Source organism: Lissotriton helveticus, chromosome 2_1 (genome assembly GCF_964261635.1).
Source record: "Lissotriton helveticus chromosome 2_1, aLisHel1.1, whole genome shotgun sequence".
Taxonomy (NCBI): Eukaryota; Metazoa; Chordata; class Amphibia; order Caudata; family Salamandridae; genus Lissotriton; species Lissotriton helveticus.
The window spans coordinates 1,018,526,562-1,018,542,194 of NC_136059.1; the positions used below are offsets into that span (position 1 = coordinate 1,018,526,562).

Consider the following 15,633-nt stretch of genomic DNA (forward strand, 5'->3'; position numbering starts at 1 on the left):
TAACATCTGCCAAGAAGGTCCACAAATTACAGATGCTCTCGGCACACCCTCCATACACCACCTTCAACCCAGACAAGTTGGTCCTCTTGCCTCATTCCTTCCGAAGGTTGTGACTCCCTTCCATGTAGGACAAAACATCACCCTGTCTACCTTTTTTCCTTTGCCTCATCCCTCTGAAGAAGACTCCACTGTCTGGATTCAAAATGTACTACCTAGACCGTACAAAAGGCGTACAGGTGGACGTTCAACTCTTCATGGGGGTACTTGGAGCTAAGAACTGGAAGGTTGAGCAGAAATGGACCATCTCAAGATGGATAGTGCTCTGCATTAAGATCTGCTATGCATTGGCCAAGAAGCAACCCCCTGAGGGTATGTGTGCTCATTCCAACAGAGCTAAGGCTGCTACTACTGTGTTAGCCCGCAGAATTCCTGTCCTGGATATTTTTCAGGCAGTAACATGGGCATCCTTGCACACATTTACCAATCACTACTGCCTGGACACTCCGGTCCGTCGCAACAGGCACTTTGCCCGTTCGGTCCTACAGAACTTTTTTATTTAAAATTGACTTTGCAGACCCACCTGAGGAAGGCCCTGATTGGCTGTCTATTCTAAGGGAAGTTATTTGCAGTTAGAAGTCTCTATGAGATGGACAAGTTACTTATTTATTTGGTTTACTTAGCCGCAGATTCCTTACCGACCCTCCCATCCTCCCCCCTCTTCGAGCCAATTGTAATATCAGGGCCAGCTTTCTCCAGGACCTTCGTTTTTCCACACCAGCAGTCTGTTATCCTCATGGTTTTGTGCTCCTGGCGTGGAAAGTTGCAAAAGTAGCATACATCATTGTGCCAGGGTGGCGCCTATATAAGTATGATTCAGAAAAGGGGGTGGTGATGAACAGAGTGTCTGAATTAAGCAGACCACTCTTACCCAGTCCAAAGATCAGGGCTTGATCCATCACCGTTATTTAGCTCACTGCCCCATCCCAGCTCAGAACCTGGCTATATGCAAATTAGTCTGTCCCTGGCCCAGTGCATAATGGGAACAGGGCAGACCAAACTACCAAGCCAATTCTTCACCAGAAAGGAGACAAGCTTCCGGGGACCGGTTTCTGCCAATTCAGGCGTTGTCGGCCCGGCTTGCTTGAATCCTGATGTGAGTCCCTTGCTCATTGCACCATCAGGATTCAAGCAAGCCGGGCCGACGACGGCTGAAATGCCAGAAACCGGTCCCCGGAAGCTTGTTTCCTTCCCAATATAAGAATTGGCTTGGTAGTTTGGTTTGCCCTGTTCCCATCATGCACTGGGACAGGAACAGACTAATTTGCATATAGCCAGGTTCTGAGCTGGGATGGTGCAGTGAGCTAAAAAACGGTGATGGATCAAGCCCTGATCTTTGGACTGGGTAAGAGTGGTCTGCTTAATTCAGACACTCTGTTCATCACCACCCCCTTTGCCTATATAAGTACAGCGCATGTCACTTCTGGTGCGGACTCCAACTTGGAGCCGAAAAAAACCACCTACAAGCTCGCAGGGGTCCTGGTAAAAAATCTCCTAGATCCAATCTGAAACCTGGGGTTATTCTAAGGTAAGGAATCTGCGGCTAGGTTGAGTCTCAACCAGATAAGCCATTACCAAAGGTAAGTAACTTGTTCATCAAATTGGTTCTATTGAGCTGAACAAGGACAACTCTTCAGAATTCATTAGGTTGCTACCCGAAATTCATGACTCCAACATGGCGTCCCTGATGATAGGGCCCTTTCTGACAGCATTGCTTGCTCTTTCCAGTTACCCTGTGGCTTGGTGTCTTTCCGTTAGACTTGTTTCTGATGTAGGCTACTAGAGCAGCTACGTGTTAGCTATGGGTTTATTCTTGAAGTATGGATACATCGAGCTGTCCAGGGTACTACTTATCTGACAGCAAATAAGTTAGTTTCCCTGGAGGTAATTGGCATCCATGCTGCGGCCCATCCGTTGCTCATCACCCAGCCTCGGTCTTTTCACAACATGCAACGTGGCGTTCCCTTCAGCAACGCCAGGCTGATACGTGTGATGGGTGTTTCCGTCTTAGAGTGTAAGTAAAACGCAGAGATCACACTGTGGAAAATAAGTGTCAGCGGCCACATGCCGAGGCAGCGTGTGAGCAGGAAGGCGGAAACGCTGAGCCGTCAGAGGAGCTGCTGCCTGTGCACACAGTTCTTTTTGGTGTCTTGGAGGCCTGAGCTAGAACTCGCTGCCAGGGTGATGTAAGCAGCCCTCGGTGGCAGTCACTGTTTATTCATTGCTGCACAGTATCTCTTTTGATACTTCCCATGCAGTTGCATACTGTGGGTTGTGTGTTGTGACAAAAGTGTACAGTAACTTAAACAGTGGCAGCCGTGTCCTCTAGTTTGGCACTCACGAGGTCGACAACGAGGGTCAGGCAGTTGAGGAGGTATTTTTGTGTTTAACTTCTGATCCATTAGACTGGGATTCATATTTCCACAGTTTTTTGGCCTTTCACTTAATTTTCCCGAGTCAGTTATTTATCATCGAATTGCGTGGCTTCTTTCATGTTAAATATTTTATGCGCCACTAAAAGGTGTATGTAGAACACGTTTACTGAGGGACACACACGTGCATTTGTACCTGTCGCAAAAGTTTATAAATACAGCTTTCCACTTGCTCCCCCTTTTCTTTTGTTCGTGAGGCTAAATAAATCAAACATTGGTAAAGTCAATCAATAGGACTCTCTTTTCAATGGCCTTACCCAATATTTTGGCTTTGCCAGTTATTTTTGCCAATGCTGTTCGTCATCGACAAAAATAACAAGCATTGAAAATGCAATAGGTCTCGCAATAGAAGAGTTTAACTTTTTTCGTTTTGCAAATGGATGAGTGGCATTGCGTGGATGAGTGGCGTTGCGTGGATGAGTGGCGTTGCGTGGATGAGTGGCGTTGCGTGGATGAGTGGCGTTGCGTGGATGAGTGGAGTGTGAGTGGCGTTGCGTGTGTGAGTGGCGTTGCGTGTGTGAGTGGCGTTGCGTGTGTGAGTGGCGTTGCGTGTGTGAGTGGCGTTGCGTGTGTGAGTGGCGTTGCGTGGGTGAGTGGGGTTGGAATGCAATAGGTTTCGCATTAGAAAAGTTGTAGTTATTGGTCTTGTAAATGACATAATTTATTTATTTTTTCGTTGTTAAAATTGCTAAATTGATGGCTTTGTCATTTACAATGCCAATAGTTATAACTTTTGCGAATGTGACACCTATAGCATTTGGAATGCAACATGTTTTGTATTTACGTGACTTATATGGCAGCTCTGGTCGTTATGCTACATCTCTAGATAGTTTTATCTTTCGCAAATGTGACACCTATTGTAACACAATATGTGTTGTGAGGGTGAGTGAGGGTGAGGGGTTGAGGGTGAGGGGTTGAGGGTGAGTGAGGGTGAGGGGTTGAGGGTGAGGTGTTGAGGGTGAGTGAGGGTGAGGTGTTGAGGGTGAGTGAGGGTGAGGGGTTTGAGGGGTTGAGGGTGAGTGAGGGTGAGGGGTTGAGGGTGAGTGAGGGTGAGGGGTTGAGGGTGAGGTGTTGAGGGTGAGTGAGGGTGAGGTGTTGAGGGTGAGTGAGGGTGAGGGGTTTGAGGGGTTGAGGGTGAGTGAGGGTGAGTGAGGGTGAGGGGTTGAGGGTGAGTGAGGGTGAGGGGTTGAGGGTGAGGGGTTGAGGGTGAGTGAGGGTGAGGGTGGGTGAGGGTGGGTGAGGATGAGGGGTTGAGGGTGAGTGAGGGTGGGTGAGGGTGAGGGGTTGATGGTGAGTGAGGGTGAGTGAGGGTGGTTGAGGGTGAGTGAGGGTGAGGGGTTGAGGGTGAGTGAGGGTGAGGGGTTGAGGGTGAGGGGTTGAGGGTGAGTGAGGGTGAGGCTGAGGGGTTGAGGGTGAGTGAGGGTGAGTGAGAGTGAGGGTGAGTGGTGGGTTGAGGGTGAAGGGTTGAGGGTGGGTGAGGGTGAGTGGTGGGTTGAGGGTGAAGGGTTGAGGGTGGGTGAGGGTGAGGGGTTGAGGGTGAGTGAGGGTGAGTGAGGGGTTGAGGGTGAGTGAGGGTGAGGCGTTGAGGGTGAGTGAGGGTGAGGGTGAGTGTGGGTGAGGGTGAGTGAGGGTGAGGGTGAGTGAGGGTGAGGGTGAGTGAGGGTGAGGGTGAGTGAGGGTGAGGGTGAGTGAGGGTGAGTGAGGAAAGCATGTTAATAAAAATAAAATAAAATACTGGTGGTTGTGAGTGGGAAGCGGTATACAAACGAGGGAGCAAGAAAGCAAATGGTCTCCGACGAAGTGCTGAGAAAAAATTGATATAGAGTAAACACTTGTATAAAATTCAAAATAAGCTATATATAGATTTGTCACAACTACACAAAAACTATAGTTCATCAAAATGTGCTCCAAGTCGCAGCACAGTGCAAGTGAACAAGTATTAGGTGCATGGAGAAAGTTAATTAAAAAGAGAAACAACGTCTCTTTTTTGGCTTCTACAATAAATTATTTGCAAGGGCACAGACTTCACCCAATGTGAAGGCTGCAATGCATAGAATTATTTGCAAACGGTATCAGTGGAAGCATAAGCGTTTTGACCCCTTGCAACACCTTTTCATGTGTCTTCATCAAGACAAACTAAATGTAGCATACTACAATATAAAAAGGTATAGTTATGGGCCCTACCAATGGCAGCTAGAAGACTATGAACTGCTGAGGTAGCTACACATCTTACCTCTACTACAGCAGTCCAACAGTATCCAGAAGATTAAATAAGAAATATGTTTCATAATACACACAAAATGCAAGTGTTAATGATTAAGTGCCAATGGTCACACCAGTAGACTCCTGCTGAAATTAAGCCCCCAGCCCAAGAACGCGCTCATTCTGGGCGCTGCCTACAAAGGTTCTAAGTAGAAGCAGCGCTTACAAACATTATTGTATCTATTAGTTTGAACAGTTCCACCTGTGCCCGTTAAAGGTTTGTTTAGATAAATGAAAACAACTTTTAAATTCAGAAACGTGAAAACAGAAAATGAATTTACATCCTTCACATTTACAGGTAACCCGCAATCCACCAGGTGCCAATGTTAATTATTTACAGAGGCAAAAAAAAAGAAGGCCAGAGAGACGTGGAAGTGTGCCTTTGTCACAGTGTGTATCGCAGTTTGTCAAAAGGGAAGTAGTTATAACAACGTGCTCAGCTCACTGTGATACATGTTGGAGTGTTGGATATTTCTATTGCCACCCAATTATTAAAGTAAGTAAGTTATTGCGACCTGCACAGTGAGGGGTACCGAATGTGCTTTATGAATTACACTTTATTATGCGTGAATGTGAGGAGCACAGATAGGCATGAAATTCACCAGTAAAAGAAGCGCGGACACAAAAGTGAAAGCGACCTCGACTGCAGTGAAGTAGTGTGGCTCACTGGTTAGAGGCGGCAGACCCGAGAGCAGAGGACGGCCCGGGACCAGGGTTCGATTCCCGGCGCGGCAGGTTTCTGGACCAGGGTCAGCGAACTCGATAATTCTCTCGCCTCGGTGCCCACTCTGATCAGCGATCACACTCGGCAACTCTGGGCATTAGCTTGCCTCATCTTCACTAACGGCCCCACCAGACCGCCGGGGATGCCTGGTCTCACCCTGGAGATACCCATTAAGGGACCATCTCTCAGGGAAGCCAGGAAGGGTTTCGCAGCGGTCGAAGCGCCTTGGGACCCTACGGGTAAGTAGTGCGCTATATAAATGCCTATACATACACACTGTGTTAATTAGTGGTAAAATCTTCAACAACAGGGGAGGAATGCAGCTGTGTGCCACTGCTCTCTCCCGAGATCCAAACGCCATGGGAAGGAATGTTTAGAGAGGAGTGAAGGGGGCGGGTGAGGAGCCAGTGAACGGAGATAGATTGCAGTGATAAGAAGCAGTACACAGACTGTTTACTGTAGAGCTGTTTGTTAGAAGTATGGGAGAGGTGCTGGGTCTGCCTCCTATTACAGTGAGGGGGCTGGTGTGCTTCCTGTGTGGGCAGCACAAGAGCACAAATGTTGCCGTGGCCCAGACACCTAGGATGAATAACATAATAAGCAGAACACAGATAACTTACACTTTTGGGTGTTAAAAAACTGAAACAGCATATTCCTTAAGTAATATGTATTACAACATGCCCAGAGTAAGCGCCAGGAATTAAACGCCAATGTGCGCACCGGTAAACCCCGGCTGAAATTAAGCCCTAGCACAAGAACACGCTCAGTATAGGCCCTGTCTACAAAGGTTCGAACTAGAAGCAGCGCTTGCAAACATGATTGTATCCACAGTGAGAACAGTTACAACTGTGCCAGTAAAAGGTTTGTTCAGATAAATGAAAACAAACTTTTAAATTCAGAAACGTCAAATCAGAAACTAAAATTAGATCGCTTCACATTTACAGGTAACCCGCAATACCTCAGATGCTAAATTTTAATTATTTACAGAGACAAATTAAGACGAGGCCAGAGAAAGGTGGGAGCGCGCAATGTACCTTGGACTAGCACTACCCTTCCCTAAGAAATATAATCATAATACGCCCACAATGCAAAAGTAAATGACAAGCTGCGAACAAAGCATCCGAAAGCAGCCTAAAGGGGAGAAAGGAGGGGTGAGTGTAAGCCGAGGTGACAATAAGGGCCGCTGTGGAGGGGGAGGGGCGAGCCAGCAATGCGGAGGAAGATATAACAAACAAGGAAGAGAAAATAAACAAGAGATGTTACCACTGTTGCTGACTGTGGGACTTTTGTGGGGGCTACGGTACAGTACACACAGAAGTTGAGAAAATGGCAGCTTATTTCCACTTTTGGTGATGCAAATGTGTTATTTGCAGATCAGTTGGAACGACAAGTAAGTAATATGCAATGCAGGCGCTGCCACAAGGAAGTACACCGTGGATAACTTACAAAGCCCGAGGAATGCACTTTCCATCTTCATTTGAACACATATAAAGTGCAGCAGAGTGTACAAGGTCGTGCGTGAAAGGGAAATTAATGGCATGTAACGGCGAAATAATAATCGTACCTGCTCTAATTCGTTTTGGCCGCAGGCCTGGATTTTGTGGGGTGGGGCTGGGGTGTTAACCATGCCGGACTGTGCATATCAGAGCAGTGGGCGTGCAGCTGCTACTCTATAAACGCTGGCTCCCGTGAGGCTCCGAGGCCGCCAAAGGAATAGTTGCTCACACTTTTCAAAAAACCAAAATGAAATGATAAAGCGAGGCATATGGGTGAAGGAACGGGTCCTGCTGATGTCAGAGTGCCCCCATCTATGCGCCCATATCACACATGGGAGAAGCTTTGACACGTATGGACCTTGAAACAGCCTGCACCTTAATCGATTGAATTACATTCCTATCCCTTATGAGGTACACATACAATGTTCTACTCTATTGATCATGGCGTACAAGAGTAGAGGCATAGGTTTGACCTTCAACTCACTCAGCGGGGACACTTCTGTCTCCTACTGCTGGCTTAACACTGTCCAATGAAAATAAAGTGTATCAGGTGCAAATCACAGGACCTCCCACACCCCTACCACCGGTACCTGGTGCATATTCTGTGCAAGTGACAAACGCATGTTAGAACAGCAATTTTTGCACATGCGTCTCGCGTGCAGATTCATTTTGTCATTATGAACATGCGTAAAAAGTGCCGCATTTCCGATCTGCGTTAGAGCCTATTGAAAACTACGGCTGTCTGTGGCCTTTTGTGTAAGTCCCTCCTTTTCCATATTCCCCTTTGGAATCATGCCCTTTGTTTTTTGAAGCTGGTGCAGCCATGGCGCACCAGAACTATCTTTTTTTTTTCTTTTTTTTTTTCGTATCTGTGTAAACTCCGCTGCTATTTCACACAGCTGCATGCTAATATGGCAGCGGGAACCAAAGCAGTGAACGGCGGGAGGGATAACAGAATCATGGCGCATTTCCTCTACCTGCTCGTAAATCATCTTGGGACAATGTAATGTATTCCGAACTTGACTTTATAAAACTGGCAAGTTATCTCTTTTACAAACAAGATTGAAGCTCGCTCGGGAGAGTAGGTGGGGGAGGAGAGTAGGAGGAGGAGGGGGAGGAGAGTAGGGGAGGCACGGCGAAGTGAAGAGACAAGACGGAGGGAAGGCAGAGAAGGGGAGGGGGGAGGAGAAATGCGACACGGCGGGCAGGGGAGGGGGCGGAGCGGGGAGGGGGTGTGAAAACAGCAGGGGCCTGGAGTGCGGCTGAGGGAACTGATGTGCACGCGCTTTTAAGCTCAATGCACATGCGCATTGAGCTTAAAAGTCACGGGCACTGCAAGGAATCGCCACGATTCCTTGCTTCTTAGTTAAACGTTGTTTAAGCCGCAATAGGCTCGCAAGCTCGATGCGCATGCGCATCGACAGGCGAGACCTAATGAATGCTTTGTTTCTGATTTGGAACAGCATTGGCAAAAACAAAAACAATCAGCTGCAGAGTGATGACATATACTTTTAATCTGCCATTCCAGGGTGGCATTTGCTAATCTTGGAGCACAATATTAAAACCATACGTGCGAAATCACTTTAAAGAAAAAAGAGCAGGCTGGTAGTAAATTGGAGTTGCCAGCCCTCCCCCTCCCCCCCCCCCCCCTCAAATAAGGGAGAACATGTTATTTTTAATGAGCACAACAGGGGAAAGGTAAAGCAGGTGAGGGGTTGGCCTCAGTTATCAACCCCGTAGGAGGGGGCAGGGGGAACTGTAGAAACGCTAAAGGGTGATGGAGGGAGCAACATGGAAAGCAGAGTGAGATTTGATGGAGGGAGAGAGCAGAAAAACCTATGCACTCCCGTGGAGTGGTGAAATAAAAATAAAAAAGTAGTTCCCTGAACTTAAGCAGTAAATTAATACAAGTCACCCAATCAGAATGATCGTAAGGAAGCTATGCTTGATGGGAGAAACAAGCGCAAAAAGGGGAAGGAAAGCCACTGAATAAGAAGCAAGCAAACGAGACCGACAAAGCAAATAGGAGGTAAGTAATGGGCGGACCCAACTGCAAGTATTGGTCCATGTCCCTCTATATGACATGGGATAAGAAGCAAGCAAATGAGACAGAAAGACAGAAAAGAAAAACACCCAGTGGGCTGACCCAAGTCCCATATAAATATTGGTTTTTATCTGTAATAGGAATTTGACTACAGGAAGCTAAAAGCTATATGTAGTCAAGAGTTAAAAATAGGAACAAATGTATGAATAAATAGGTTAACCTCCCATGTTTTTTGGTCTCCTTGGGGTTAGTAATGGTAATTTGATGCGGTTACCATTTGGTGACTTTATGCACTCTGTGGTCCTACTGTTCAGGTATAGCTTCTTATTGTTGTTCGATGTCCATGCTTCCACTCCTGCTGCTTTTGTATGTTCACATGCCTGGGCTCAGGAGTAGTCTCTTATTCAGTATAATGCAGGCCATGCTTTAGATTACTAACCATCAAACACTCCACTGTTATGTGCTTATATAGCCTTTAGTGGTGGTGTTACATTGACTGGTGCTACCACCCCTTGGCACCATCCACGTACAATACTGCTACTACCGACTGATTGCATGGAAACCAGTCTTGAAGATCTATACACACCCTCCTCAGTATGGAGTTTGCATCCCCTATGTTCCTAGCTTGAATACCAGGGTGTTGCCCCCTCCCATAGGCAGTCCACAACCCTCTCCTGCCAGCAGGCATTGTAGGTGTCAAGAGGGGAAACCCCAAATTCCGCTGACCGGCTTATAACAGCCAGCTGAGGAGACCTCTACTTCTCCTCTCAGCATCTCTTTTTACCACTCTCGCTCCCTCTGTGTTCCCCAGTCCTTTCGTGATTATCCTCCTGCCGTTGCTATGGAAAGAGTGCCTCCTCGTAAGAGATGCTGTGCAGTCAGGTGCGCCACCTGTAGGAAACTGATGTGCACACTCGGTGCTAAACTGCAGGTGATTTCACTGATACTTATTGTAAAAAATGCAGTGCTCAAATGATGCCTTTCTGTGAAAGAATCAGAATCCTTGTTTAAAGAGGTACACAAATTCCATGTATAGACAACGTATCCATTTGTATAGTACAGAGTGCTATGTGCAGAGGATACCCACCTGGAGATCATCTGTTTGTACAGACAGTCCATGTCTAGAGGGGTGATGTCATTCAAGAGGGTGGCCGTCAGTGCACCAGCCTTATCAGGTTTGCCAAATGTTCTTTTTTTAATGGAGGAATTCCCCATTCTGTGAGGTCTGTTTTCTGCCAAATTGGCACAGTTGACCAGTCCAGCAAGTTTGAATTGAAATCAACTGTCAGCGTCCACATAGCGTCTGTATGGCTCCTCATCTGAGCTCTCACTATTGAAACTACGCTTCTTAGCTGTGATTTCTCCTTCGCCGTTTGTGAGTTGACATGTACATTACCGATGATTATCGTTGAGCTGGGCTTTATTAAAAGAGAATTTGATAACAGTTTAATATAAAGTCACTAGCGCCTGTGTAGAGTATTGTTATATTTGCCCCCAGGCTTTTACTTATGGGCGTTGCCACCCTACTAGAAGATTGACCCCCTTTTATTGATGGTGGAGCCGGAGCGATTATAATCGTTATAATCTTGCCAGCTGCTACCTGTTATCTGCCAGGTCTCCTGTAGACTAATTATTGATTGCTGTCTGAAAGTTCCCTTTATAGTTATTTATTCCCGCTCTAAACCGCTTTGCAGATTTTCATTAGTGAAGCTTCTTGTCTTCGTTATCCCATGGAAGGGTGCCTATAAGATCAGCCCCCTTTGCATTTGCAAGGACTGAATCTTGTCTGAAGCGGACAGACAGTTGCCGGGTATTTAGCTGATATTCTAGACCACTCGGGAAAACATTTCTGAGTTCCTAATGGTCGGGGGCTCAAATATTTGAACACCCTTTAAGGTTGATAAGTGTGACAATATTTTTGTCCTGGTGTCACTGAGCCTGAGCATCATTCTCGTCCCTTCATTCAGTTCTTGATTTAGGGCTCGGCTGAATGTCACCGATTCTATATCAGTTGTAGAAATCTTCTCCAAACTTGGAATCTCCGAGAGAAGCAATAACAGGTTTCCCCGATTTTGAGTGTCAACACAACCTCTTGAGGCGTATTCTGGATATAGAGTAAGAGATGGCGAGTCTTTTTCATCTTGTGGAAGATTGATTCGGGGCTTGAGTGTACATTGTGTCTTTAATCCATTTGCGTATACGTGCAATGTATCTGTAATTGGAGTTACTCTGCCTGGGCCACCAATTTCATTTGGTGTAGTTTTGACTTTATTTGCGTTTCATTCAGTCTGGGAATTGACACACAAGGGGCGGCAGCGTGGTTGCTCTAGCTGTTGTTGGACAAGTACTTTTGACTCCATATTAGCAAGGATATTATTCTCCCGTGAAATGATAAGGCGCCGTCTATTAATAGTACTTAGATTCTGGGAATCCTCTTTTTCCTTGCTTGAGCTATTAGCTTTCCCTAATAATTTCTCTGTTTGAATAGACTCTGAAATGCTTGATGGATAGGCTCTCAAGCCCTTGCCCAGTGGATTTGATGTCCTCGTACTGCTTGCACATGGAACGTAAAGTATGTGCATTGGTGGAAGGTGCAGCACTTTCTGGCGGCTTTTCTTGATTAATTATTGTTTTAGTACTTTAGTTGCTTTCTAAACTGCTGTCTCCCTCCTCTTATCATTGCTCTTGCACTACCACCAAACTCCTCAGCTTTTTTGTAACGGCGTCTCCAAATAATACATTCATCCCGGATCAGTCCTGGTCCTGATCAGACCTCCATGCCGCTGCAGCACCTGCCACCGTCATTAATTTATTCAAGCCCGCCTTACATCCCTAGTTAAGGCGAGCTTCAATAGTGTATATGTACGTCATGCCCAGTATGGGCCTTACCTCCCCCTTCTTTCTAGAGTACTCCCCAGTAGCTGCTACTATTAAACGGGGTGGTGGGGGAGGAGGCAGCAGGGGCATATAAAATAAAATGACTTACCTGGGTGCTGTCGGCTGCCGCCTCTCCTCTCTCTGACTTCTTCTTTGTGTCGCAATAGGAAGTACACAGCCTCCCAGAATCCCCTGGCCAATCTCAACGCTGCAATGCAGCATTGTGATTGGTCTGAGCACCGTGGTTTGACGCTCAGATGGCGACAGGGAGGCTGTGCATGTTCCCTACCAGGCTGTGTAATGCAGCCTGGTGGTGAACATGCAAAGTGCGCAGAGGGCCTGCGCACTTTAAAGTGTGCCTAACACTCCTCCCCCTGACCCCTGCTCTGGCCAGCCCAGCCCCACTCGCCCAGCCCGGCACCTAAGCAGGAAGGGGAACTAACATGATGATAACATTAGTTATTATCATTTTAGTTTTCCTCTTTAAACCGCTCACAGAGCAGTGGGGACGCTTCTCTGACTTAGCGGGTCAGGTTAAATCCACTGGTTTGAAGGGCACATAGTCTGTTTGGCAAGAGGTCAATTTTCAAAAAGTGTTAAAGCCATTTCAGAGCGAAAGTAGTCAACTATATGTGCATGAGTCTTTCACAAAATGGCTGTTACATTACAACCCACTTGTATTATACAAATTTAGCAATAACATTTTGCCTGTGTGTCCTAGATACCTAGCAAATAGTCATGGCGATAGGACCCTTATGGCATGCTCAGTCAGTTTTAGCTGGATTTATTTGTCCATGTATAAGCAGGTGGTGAGAACAAAAATAAAACCGGTTATACTAATAGGCTTTTTCTTATTATTGGTGAAAATGCCTAAACCTGTTTCTCGCCTTATGTTTATAGCAGCGCTTGTAGTTGGATCTACTAGAATAGAACTGGAAATCATATCTCTCTCCACAGTTTTGAAGCAGAGTCTCAAGATGAATAAAGTTCGATCTAAAGAACAAATGTACGCACTACATGCTGGTGCAACTCGCAGACACAGGGCTAACTCAGGCTCTTCTAAATAGTATGCTGTAAGTTAAATGATGTATGCCCTTGATTGTGTCTCTTTCACTGTAACCTTTTTGAAATGTGATTTTGTCTCCGTTTTGCTGCCTGATTTAAAGATATTAATATTTTTAAAATCCATTACGTAGAGTTCTTTATTTTTAACATTTTAAATTAATTGATTCCTTCCTACTTAGGGCCCGATTCTGATGCGGGTTGGAAAGCTTCCCGACCGAATCGTTTCCGACCCACTCGGACCGGGAGAGTCCGACCGAGTACGATGCATCCGGATGCTACCCGATACAATTTGGTTGGACTCCCATTGAATTCAATGGTAGCCTATGTTCCTAACCGCATCATAATTGGGCCCTCGGTTGGGAATGCTTTTCTAACCACATCAGAATCAGGCCCTAAGTGAGGCTACTAAGATACCCTAATGAAATTTCACATTTCCCCCATTAGTGCTTCAGAAAATGTTTTCAGGTGTCAAAATATAATATGTGCATTCTTTATATCTTCTAGTGGCTGAACAAGCAGAGTCAATAGATAACCCCCTTCATGAAGCTGCCAAAAGAGGTAGGTGTTTGTTTTTATGCTTGTAAAAAAGGAGATTTGCTGATCCACGCGCTGTTGCTGCAGTTTTTAACCTGTGCTTATTTTAAAAATCGTCGCGCTGCTTGTAACGCGCTACTGAGCTGTCAGAGCTCTTTAACTCGCGCTGCCTACCTTAGGTGTCGCGCTGCCTACCATAGGTGTCGGCTCTCTAGGTCGGGGAACAGTTAGGCTTACCCACACCCTAATTGGGATTCCACCCGTATTCGGCGGGATACAGACAGCTTAGCGGGTCCGACCGCCATCTTGGGTGGGGTTGAAGGTTGGGAGCACTTCGGGCGCCATCTTGCGTAGGGCAAGGGACGTAGGAGGCGGACCACCGCACTTGGTGAGCTTACTTAAGCCACCGAGGGTGCAACCAGGTCAGATTTCCTGATCCACGCGCTGTTGCTGTTGCTGCAGTTTTTAACCTGTGCTTATTTTAAAAATCGTCGCGCTGCTTGTAACACGCTACTGAGCTGTCAGAGCTCTTTAACTCGTGCTGCCTACCTTAGGTGTCGCGCTGCCTACCATAGGTGTCGGCTCTCTAGGTCGGGGAACAGTTAGGCTTACCCACACCCTAATTGTGATTCCACCCGCATTCGGCGGGATACAGACAGCTTAGCGGGTCCGACTGCCATCTTGGGTGGGGTTGAAGGCTGGGAGCACTTCGGGCGCCATCTTGCGTAGGGCAAGGGACGTAGGAGGGGGACCCCCGCACCTGGTGAGCTTACTTAAGCCACCGAGGGTGCAACCAGGTCAGATTTCCTGATCCACGCGCAGTTGCTGTTGCTGCAGTTTTTAACCTGTGCTTATTTTAAAAATCGTCGCGCTGCTTGTAACGCGCTACTGAGCTGTCAGAGCTCTTTAACTCGCGCTGCCTACCTTAGATGTCGCGCTGCCTACCATAGGTGTCGGCTCTCTAGGTCGGGGAACAGTTAGGCTTACCCACACCCTAATTGTGATTCCACCCGCATTCGGCGGGATACAGACAGCTTAGCGGGTCCGACCGCCATCTTGGGTGGGGTTGAAGGCTGGGAGCACTTCGGGCACCATCTTGCGTAGGGCAAGGGACGTAGGAGGCGGACCCCTGCTCGGTCCAATACCATAAAAGGATGGAGGTGCAAGCGTGCAGCGGTTGCGCGCAGCGGGCGCGCCGGAGGTGCGCCAGAAGTAAGCCCGTTTGCGCCCGTTTGCGCAACGGTCGCGCATAGGGCCGCTTCCTCTGCCCCTCCGCACTCTCCACGTCTAGTATATTCTCGGGCTGCCCTATTGGAACTCAGGCCGAGTCAGGCGCTCCTGACTCAGAAGGCGACTGTTTTAGCCTTGCCTTACTCCCTCTCGTGTGGGCTGCTTAACGTTCGGTCGCTTTGGAAGCACCACACAGAGATCGCCTTCCTCATTGAGACTTCGGGGCTCGATGTTTTGTTTCTTACGGAAACCTGGACGCGGGAAGATGGTCTGGTCGAATTGGGCCTGGCCTGCCCCCCAGGTTTCAAAATCACCCACACCCCTCGGCTGAAGAACAGGGGGTGTGGAATTGGTGTCCTCTATAGAGAAACGCTGGGTTTCTCCCAACTTAAAATTAGAGAGGTTTCGGTCTTTGAGCTGATGGGGTTTTCTTTCAAACACTCCGAGAGAATACTGCTCACGGGCGTTTTGTGTTATCGCCCGCCGGGTTCGGTACCCTCCCTGTCAGATTTCATTGACCTGATTTACGACCTCTCTAACACTCACTCCAAGCTACTGGTCTTGGGGGATTTCAACCTGTGACCGGGTGGCCCGCTGGATAGTGCGTTTATGTCACTCTGCCAAGCTTTCAGCGACATCCAGTTGCAACAACTAGTCCTGTCAGCCACTCACAGGAGAGGCCATGTCTTGGACCTGGTCTTCGCAGACGCACAACTAGCTGTGGTCAATGATATCCTATGTCAATACTGGACGGACTACTCACTGGTTGCTTTTTCTCTCCGCCTGGGGGACCACTCCTCGGGGAAAGTCGGTGCCGGACAGGCTAAACTGGGCAGACCTTGGTCCCGACTATTAAATTCGTTGTCATTGCCTCCCCTTATACCAGATAACTTTTGTTTGAGTGACTCTGTG

General features: G+C 47.4%; 1 protein-coding gene across 1 annotated transcript in view; it reads left to right on the top strand.

Annotated features, from left to right (window-relative positions):
• OSTF1 (osteoclast stimulating factor 1) overlaps positions 1-15,633 on the top strand; it is a 107,018-nt gene that overhangs the window by 51,769 nt on the left and 39,616 nt on the right. The window contains exon 6 of the mRNA XM_078677809.1: positions 13,462-13,515. Coding sequence (XP_078533935.1) covers positions 13,462-13,515 — 54 coding nt within the window. The remainder of the gene's footprint in view (positions 1-13,461; positions 13,516-15,633) is intronic.